Raw genomic sequence first — 10,000 nt, 5'->3', positions numbered from 1 at the left:
AAAGTCCTTTTCAGAAGTGAAACAAGTTATCTTTCAGAAATCATGTTAAACCCATATCAACAACTTGAAGCCAAATAGGATTTAGTGGAGAAAACTTTACCATAAACCGCATATAAAAATGTTCACAGTTTTTCTCTTTTAAACAACCACCATATCCACTCAAAAATGTCCCATTTAACCCACAGACTCCCACTGTTGGAGTGAGAGTAAAAAGATTTTACTCTGTCTTAAATGCCAGGCCCCAGTTGTTGTATGACAGATAGCTCTATCTGCCGGATAAATCACTATCCAGTGGATAAGTCATGATTGCCAAACCAATAGGCTATTTCCGAGTTCATGTCTGCCTCCTCTTCAAAGCGAGTCTAAGTGCGAAGTTTTTCTTATGAAAATTAGTTTTCATTCATATGTAAAGTAGAACTAATTAGCATCACAAAAACTTTACTCTTACACTTAGACTCGCTTTGAAGAGGAGGCAGACATGAACTCGGAAATGGCCTATTGCGCTATCCAATGGATAGTGATTTATCTCATGGATAGCGTTATCCCCCTTTTGAACAACTGAGGCCAGATAAGGAACAGTTCAGGAGTCAACAATTTAAGATAGGAATTATAATACACCATACTTCTGATGCAATTTTTATTGCTTTTTGGCTATTAAGTACCGTAAAAGTCCACGTTTAAGTAGCACCTTTTCCCTCAAAATTCAAATCATAAATCGGGGGTGTGGCTTATCCACGGAAACATCCGAGGTTGGACTTTTCCCAGGCCTCATTAATATTTGTAAAAACTTCTCCCAATGTCACTGAATAGACATATGACAAACTGAAAGCATGTTGTTGTTGATCATTGCCTTTTTCATGAGTGGTGGCTCCTTAAAGATCGATCCGACGGTTTGTATCCTGAAGCATTCATTTGCGATTCTTGTTCCCCAAGAGTTCTCTCAAGGGATTAATTTTCACTTTACTCGAACAACTGATCACTAACCTACAAGGAATCGCCATTCCTCCACAAAGCTGTTTGCTATGACTCCTGCGGGCAATCACTTTGACGCACATCTTTCGGCCAAGTGCCAGAAAATACCAAGATATTCAATATAGGCGAGTACTCATGAGGCAAATGGCAGACCATTTCATTGCCCAGACTCTTCTCCACATTTCAAAGCTTGGCTACTAAGCCCTCCTGTGTATTGTTTCAATCGCCTTCGAATTTCAACTTCACAGAGCATTTTGAAGTGATAATCTCGAAAAAAAATCGCATTGTGACAGCATCTAAAGTTTTTTTTATAGTAAATTCACGGTATGACAAGTTAAAATTTCGCTATCTAAGGACTAAATTGACATGTTAGAGTTTTGAGACAGTACTTATTTGTCCTTGTTTGTTCACTAAGAGAACTTAAATGGACCTTCAATGCCTCCTTTTTTGTGTCTTTTTTTTTTTTTTTTGAATTTGAGCTTCCAAATTGGGGGTGCGGTTTATCTACAGGTGCAGCTTATACATGGACTTTTATGGTATTTAAGGGAAAGGTGGACCAATTAAAAAATCACAAGAATGGCAAGGTCCAGATAATTTGTGTGCTTATTAATAAATACTCTACTCACTTCCTCTGCTTTCATCATTTTAAATACTTCCCCAAACTCTGAATTCTCACCAACACCAGTAACAATACCCTGTGAACAAGTAATATTGATGCTACAGGTTAAGATGAAGCTTAGTCAAAACTATTTCTGCTGACGCTGCCTTGCTTTCAAATTTTTATTGCCTTGTGCAATTCATTGTTATAAAATTAATAAAACAAATTTAAAAAATTACACTATCAAATTATGTGTTTACAAATAATTTTACCACAAACTTGTTTTAGTAACAACGTTAATAAGAGACGTGTGAACCACCAAGCTTCCAAAACAATGACATTTGGTGTTGCTGATCTTTATTTTGAAGTATTGTATCTATCTTACATTAATTACTCTAAATCAACATGTTCATGCTTGCATATTAGCATGCTACTTAGTAAGATGTCAAAGACAGACTTGGGTTACAAAGATAGGTAGCTGGAATGACTACAAGGAACCTTATCACCCACGAGTGATACGAATTGTAAAATAAAGAGCTACACTTCCAAAGAAAAGAATAGCTTAGCCCAATGCTATGCTGAAATAAACAACAGAATTTAACAAGTTATTGTTGAAGTAGCAAGTACACATGGATTCCTCTCTAGCTGTGACAATGGTTTAGGAACAATATCACTCCATACATGTACATGTAGGTTATGGCACATATGAAGGGCTTTAAATTAATTTTAAAATTCCCATTTTGAAATAGGTGAACCTACCTTGCCACGGCCACAGCGTACTAAAGTACCCATAAATGCAATATTTGTCCTCTGTGATACACCACCACTTGTTTTTGAAGGAGAAATAACCTCAATCATTTTACTTGCTGGCTCTGTCTCACCAGTAAAACTTGATTCATCTATTTTCAAATCCACAGCCTGCAAAACCAAATTGCAAACACACTGTTAAACATCAGGCAAAGAAAGCTTATTGAATAATGACAATGGTAGAAGAAATGGAATGACTCACAATAGTTATCATCATATCCAGAAACAGGACAAAAATTAATAGATGTTACTGTACCGTAGGGTTGTTTCAGAACTATACTAAGGACTCCTGGCTTTTGCAAACCCTACTCGATAAATTCACAAAGACATAGGAAAAATCCTCTCCATCACCAAAAAGTCAGATTGTAATGAAGGATCATGTGCCATAATATGGCACAGACTTCCTTGCAGAACAGTGAGCAAAAGTCTGTTAGATGTCATCATTCCTACATGTAAACTAAAAGTAATTTAAAGTACCTCGATAAGCCTTAAATCTGCTGGAACTCTATCTCCTACAGATATGACAACCAGATCTCCTGGGACCAGATTGCGGGCTAAAAAGTCTGCTACTTTCCCTTCACGTACACTGCAAAACATATCAACGTAAGACCAAACTTCTCACTAGCTGAGAACATCATCTGAAATGGGAAGTCCTGACAACCTTGATCCATGCCAGAGGTACTACAACATGAAACCCCTTTGCTCACCCTACGCAACCTTAATAACAACTACATGTACTGGGATGGCACTTAAATTTTATTTTTTCATTCTGGTCTTGGGCTCACATGAACCAATTTTTTTTGGTGGGTCACAATCTTGCCCCCGCAAAAATGGTTTTGTAAAGACAAGAGTAGCAAACAAATATAATAATATTTATATGAAACTTCAATAATTATGAGCTTGCCCTTATTACTATGCGTGTATGTACAGTACGCATTACAGAATATTAACAATCTAAAATAATTAATTGACCACAACCAAAAAGCACTCTGTGAACCCATTGACTCTTAGGAGAAAGGCCTGATAAATTTTATTCATCAATGGGGGGAGGGGGAGAGTGGGGGAGGGGAGGGACGATTCAGGAGTCATGGGTTGTTTACTCTTTAGAAAAAAATTCTGGAAATTCCAGTTGGTTTGTACTCAACTCTTTGGTTCCTTCCACTGGAAAATTTCCGGGAGCAGCAGGATGCCTGAAAAGGCAGACCTGTTTTCCAATTGGAAACTTTCCAATGGAAATGTGTGTTCCACTTACAAGCTTTGAAAGGTCTTACCAGTTCCAGGCTATTCACGGCCATATTTTTAATTTTGGCGCGTGAAATCGCAATCACTGGGCGACTCCTGTTATGCTATTCTCAAGCCACTCCTGTAATCATTTATCCAAAAACTGACTACTAATTAAGTCCCCCAATTTTTTTCCATGGTTCAATTCCACAATAATAATTATTAATTATTCCAGTTATTGAAGCAAGAATGGTTAGTTCTTTGTTTTTGCCACACACAATTGAGAGAAAAACGTCTCCCAGATGTTGTAAAATCATCTTCAGTCTCCTGCTTTGGTTAATTATTCCAACATTCTACATGTATATAGCAGCTGCCATAATTATTATTTACTCACTACACCAAGTTTTGCTTTATTTTATAATTGAAACTGATAAGTACTGTACAAGTAGCTGCTCTGCACCACTGGATGCACTGAAATTTCAAAAAAGCATTTTCTATATTTTTTCCTTTATAAAATGGCATGATTTCTGTGTTAATGTGATCCCCATCTACTTCAGATTCCTACCTCCTGGGAGAAAAATATTGCCAAAGAAGACACTACTGGGGGAAAAGAATAAAAGAAGCAGGGATGGTTCAGTGGTGAGCATACTTGCATACAAGTTTCCACCGACACGACTAAGGTTGAAATGATGGAATTGAGTTCCAATGTGGCCCGGGTTCGATTCCAAGACTCATCATATGTGGGTTGAGTTTGTTGGTTCTCTGTTCTGCACCAAGAGGTTTTTCTCTGGGTACTCTGGTTTTCCCCTCACCTCAAAAACCAACATTTGACTTGATTTGCATTAATTGCTAATTTCAGTTTACAGTGTCCTCAATTAGTGCTCCAGTGCTAGAACAACAAGACACTTAAATAAAGTTCCTTTCCTTTCTTTTTCCTAAATGGGTTGAGTTTATATTGGCTGGTACCCTGCACCAAGGATTTTTCTACAGCTGTAATACCATTCTACCAATGGTAGTTGATGACTGCTACAGTGCGAGATGTCCATGACAGTGCCAACTACAGTATCGCCCTTTTAGTGGTGTAATTAAAATAATATTTATGTTAATTGCACCAATAAAGGAGATACTGTATGACCAAGTAACAATCAGTAGTAGTTCATGACTTTCTAGTAGGATGAAGCATGACCACATCAAGTGCCTGGATGTAATTTGATTATCCTTGGGTAGACTTAACAATTATTCCATGAGCGCGCATTGGATATGAGATGATAGATAGCCAACAAGCCGCGTAGCTCCGAGTTGGCTATAATCATCTCATATCCAACAAGCGCGAGTGGAATAAATTATTGTTTTATTACAACACCCCCAAAATATAGAAAACTAGATCACAATAAAAATAAAAAGGCCCAAAAAATCACACATATGCTTGCCGTGTTTGTAGATCATGGTATAATGGCTCATAACCCATGATGGCCTAGCCAATCAAAACTCTCGAATTGCATTATCCAATAATCCAGTTTTTAAAAAAGGTACATAAATCATAAAGTTCATGACCTTGAGGTGTTTGACTCTGGTTCAGAGCTGGGGTTTTTCGAGTTTAAAAATGTGAGTCCTTATTTGGATGTATAAAATGTAGCTGGCGCATTTCCCACATGTGCAGCTTTGATCTTATTTTTGTCCATATTTGGTAATAAAAATTGGTTTCCTAAAATCCCCAGCTTTGTTCTAAGGAAAAGAGTTCCAAGTTACAATTTAACCTTCAAGATCATGTGCTTCTGGAGAAACATAATTGATTTTTATTAAGGATAGTTTCCTAAAAATGATGAGAAGTTTTCTTCCATGTTAATGTTAGGATGCTTTCCATTTGATAGAACTGACCGGCCAGACCGGGCATCTGGAAGGACTAACTCTACAACGCCTGCAAATTAACACACTTCAAGCATGATAAATACTCCTCCAGAAGAATGTGAGGGATTATCATGCAAGTGTCCCTTCAAATTGTTGCATTTTGTTTTGCAAACTGACGGGTCTGGCTAGCCAGTTCTGACAAAAAGAAAGCGACCTGAGCTATATTTAAGTCAAATTCATTTGACAAAGCACAGACAATTTTAAAAATATTTTAATTACCAGTGACAGCTAGGAGGGACAAGTTTCTTAATAGCTTCCACAGACTTATCTGAACGATATTCCTTCAAGACAAAATAAAGGCCAAGTTATCAGAGAACATGCAATAAAAATTATCATTAAAATTAATGGTATATTGGCTCTCACCAAGAAAAGGAAATTAAGAATCCACATACCTGGATGAAAGCTACCGTGACAACAATTAAGATTGCCTGAAAAAGAATGTTAGATAAATCATGCAGTGGAATTGCATTACTACTTTTCAGGAGGATGCAATTTACTTGATATTTTTGGTACTCAACTGTATGTTAATAGTACTATATGAAATTCCAGGTACCTATTTTAAACACCAAGCTCTAAATTTACAATTTATTACCTGGGTATTATTAAGAGCTTATAATCCTGGGCCTGGTTCCTCGAAAGCCGATTAACTTAATCCAGGATTAGCGTAAACTTTTGTTTCACGTTTTCAACTTTTTGGTGAACGTTTCTTTTGCTTATTTTTGTTTTTCAAGATTGACGTCTTCTTGTGTAAAGTTCTGCCAAAAATCTGCGTTGAACAGCATTTGGGAGTAGAGAAATAAACTGCTTGGTTAATTTTTAATCTTAGATTAGTGTTAATCGGCTTTCGAGGAACCGGGCCCTGATCACACTAAATTTATGAGTGACTTTTTAAATGTCAGTAATTATTATAATGCTGACATGCTACACGTACATGTAGTATTGCTTGGCCACAGGCACAGGAATAATAGAAATGGAAAAATGAAACATATGGCCTTGTCTGTTTTCTTTTCCAGTTTTCCCTTCCCTGGTTACCGAGCAACTCACATATCATCTCTCTGTCAAACATACTACACCATTACCACCATCAATGTTCTACAAAACATTTCACAAAATCAAAGTACAGGAAATATTCAGACTCAAAAAAAACCTTCCTCCTAACAGAGTTTGCATGAAACAATAGGTAGGCATTGCGTTTGTGTGGTAGTGCAGTAACTAGACAGTGTGCTTTATCCCATAACTGTCAACTGAGCTGTGTTTTGTTTTCCAGGAGATTCAAGTTGTCTTTGTGCAAGATGTACCGTATTTACCCGTGTATAAGTCGACCATTTATGGCCTCAAAAGAATCTCCAAAAATCGCCCTCGACGAATATACACGGGTCAAAGACTTTGAGCCAAGTTCCAGCGAAGTAATTTATTCAAAATTAACATAATAATGTTGTCTTGGGCATAACGAATGCAGTGGACAAAAGCCGACAAAAGACTTCAAAACGAATGTAAGCAATTCCAGTTGAAATGAAAAAGGATTTGTCCAACTCTAATGTTGAAGATACTCACAAGCACAAATGTGAAATAGACACTGGAAATTTTCGTTTTTCAAAGGCGGAAAGCTCTAAAAGGCATTTCTGTTTCTTCAAATAAAAACTTGATCGTTCAACGGCTTAGTAGCCTGGCGCACTACCTCGTGTTTGCGTGCAAGCAGTGTCACTTGTGTTGCGTGAAAATGCTGGTTGGTAATGAATGTGTTTTATTCTTTATACAAACCTGGCTAACTTAAAATAATGCTTTTGCAAACTTCGTATTGTTTGGTTTATGAGTTTTGTTTTGTTCAAGTCATTTGAGAAATTATAAGTCAAGGACCAATTAAACCTTGAACATTTTCGCATCGTTTGCAAGTTATTTTCAAAGATTGACTCCTGCTTCCTGTGATGTTGTGCTTATCCTCTAAAGCCCTTTATCAGTGAACAACGAAACAGGTTAGTTTGAAGTTTACAGGTTCGATTTTCTGAGATCTTTTTCGAAATTCAAGGACAAAATGCCCGCATATACAACAGATGCTGAACCACAAAACTATTAAGCGCTTGAGGCCCTGATTTTTTTGTTTATCCACATTTCCAGAAATCGAAGAATTACAAGATTAGTGTCCCATGAACACTTAACAAAGAAATTAAGAAATTGCTTTTTGTGCCATCAAAAATGGGGGTCGACTTATACATGGGATCGACTTATCTAATCGTACCCAATATTGTTTTGGTGTTGTAAATCATTATAGTGCTACGGTAGAGGTATACAGTTACTAGTAAAATACTAAACCCAGAAAGATTAAAGAAAATAGAACAGAATCAAGAAATATTGGCTTCACAATAGACATGAAGTTTGCTTCAACTTCTTTTTCACAGCAAGTTTAAGGTCTCGGTAAAGGAAAATAATGCGTCTGTGGAAGAATGAAAATTAATTGTTGGACCACTATTTTTGCATAGGGTCAAACTACATGTATATATCATATTAAAGCTAATAGATTGAATTATTTGAATAAAGTTCAATTTTTTTGGTATTTAATATTGTCTTTCAGTTTTGAGGCCTCAAACTCAGAATGACCGAGTGTGCTGCAGAAGTTCCTGCCCCTTCACTTTATTGCGAAACCACTGCACTTTGTTGCATCTTAGTCACAGATGAATGCACTCCAATGCTGTATGGGGAGTTTTTGATATGTTAAGAATTAAAGGAAATATTGCGCACCAAAGTAGAAACCCTAATCTCATGCTTAATTTGGGCAGAAAGAGTGCTATAAAATCAGTCTCCGAAGACAAACAAGAAATTCCTCCCACAGTATTTGGGGTAGTACAATCATCTATTAGAACTGAACATTTGGAAGCCATATCTTAAAACCAGTCAGAAGGTCCGAGAAGTTGTTTGAATTCAACAGAAAAATCACATTCATCCAGCTCTTGAGGTTGACCATTGTTTTTGCAAAGTCAAAAATTCACTCTCCTAGACAAGGTACCGTAAACGTCCGTGTATAAGCCGCATCCGTAGATAAGCCGCACCCCAAATTTAGAAGCACAGATTTTGGAAAAAAATGTGGTACAATAAAGTTTGAAGTTCCAGTAACGTTCTATTGCTATAAACCAACAAGGACAAACAATCAAGGTTTCACAATAAAGTTGAAATTCCTTCGATTGAAACAAAACAAACGAGTGCTTAGTAGCCAAGCTTTAAATGTGGGGAGGAGTCTGGGCCAGGGCCTGGGTATCATGACCAAGATGTTTGGAAACCCACAATAGGCGAAAAAATTCGTGCAGTTCTAACAGGACCTTGATAATGCAGTCAACAAATTTGCCCAGAAGGTGGTCAAGGACAACGAAACAGTGGGCCATTTACCTCGTGAGTACTTGCGAATTTTGTGGTATTTTATCGCACATGGCGGAAAGATATGCGTGGAAGTGACTGGCCGAAGACAATCGCCGAAGACGTCACTGCAAACAGCTGTGCGGAGGAATGGAAATTCCTTGTAGGTTGGTATTTACTTGTTCGAGTAAAGCGAAAATTAATCGCTTGAAAGAACTCTAGGAGAGCAAGATTCGCCGATAAACACTCGAAGACACAAACGGCTCCTTTAGGAGCCACCACTCATTATAAAAAGTCAATGAACAACAGCAAAATGCTCTCAGTTTCTTTTACGTTTCTTTGCTGAGATCTTAAGAAGTTGTATGAATATTAATTAGGTTTTTTTAAAACTCCAAACACAGATGTATCCATGGATAAGCCGCACCCTTGATTTATGGCTTCAATTTTGTGAAAAAAAGTGCGCTTTATACATAGACGTTTACGGTATTTATCACCAGGTAATTCCATCATTTTGGAAATAGAAGCTACTTTGTTAGTCATCGCAAATTCTTGCCGACTTTGGGTCTCATTAATTGAAATTTAAGCACGCTTCCAAAGGCCTGTTTATTTTTGTGATTTATGCACCCACTGCAGGCCTACTTGCCACCACGGACTTTCACTCACTCACTCAATCACTCTTACAACCCGGTGACATAGTGTGTAGTCCACTTGCAATACCACAAAAATGGGTGAAAGGCTGTACATGTAGGCAGTGTTCATGGTTTTTCAGACAGGTTTGGTAAATTATTTAAATACTTCAGAATAATTATTGTTAGAATCATCACTCTAGGGAGTCAGGGGAATTAGCAGTTATCAACCGTGCCTCTCACCTCTGCGACCCGGATTCAACCCTGCCTTTGAGGCCGTATGCAGTGTTCAACACCTACTTTCTTACTAATTTGCCCCTTGTGCAACCAGTTTTGTTTTTTGGTTGCCCATGGCTTTTTTCCGGTTGCCCACCTTCTAAAGACCTGTCGCCCATCAAAACTCAAAGGAGGCTTGTAAAAATGTCGATTTTGAGTAAAATATGTGTAAAATGGGTTTGACTGACCAACGCAACTCCTGCTGTGTGTCCATGGTGTCCTAGTAGCTTTCACAGTTTTGCTTTGA

The 10,000-nt window shown here is 37.5% G+C and overlaps 1 protein-coding gene across 1 annotated transcript in view; it reads right to left on the bottom strand.

The window, feature by feature from the left end:
- The window catches only part of LOC137991120 (calcium-transporting ATPase type 2C member 1-like), a 31,475-nt gene that overhangs the window by 19,120 nt on the left and 2,355 nt on the right, over positions 1-10,000 (bottom strand). Inside the window, exons 3-7 of the mRNA XM_068836240.1 lie at positions 5,899-5,934; positions 5,726-5,787; positions 2,855-2,963; positions 2,330-2,488; positions 1,599-1,667 (exon numbers count right to left, since the gene is read on the bottom strand). Coding sequence (XP_068692341.1) covers positions 1,599-1,667; positions 2,330-2,488; positions 2,855-2,963; positions 5,726-5,787; positions 5,899-5,934 — 435 coding nt within the window. The remainder of the gene's footprint in view (positions 1-1,598; positions 1,668-2,329; positions 2,489-2,854; positions 2,964-5,725; positions 5,788-5,898; positions 5,935-10,000) is intronic.

Source organism: Montipora foliosa, chromosome 1 (genome assembly GCF_036669935.1).
Source record: "Montipora foliosa isolate CH-2021 chromosome 1, ASM3666993v2, whole genome shotgun sequence".
Classification (NCBI taxonomy): domain Eukaryota; kingdom Metazoa; phylum Cnidaria; class Anthozoa; order Scleractinia; family Acroporidae; genus Montipora; species Montipora foliosa.
Note: the sequence above shows the minus strand (reverse complement) of the source record. Positions and strands in the feature narration are given on the sequence as shown.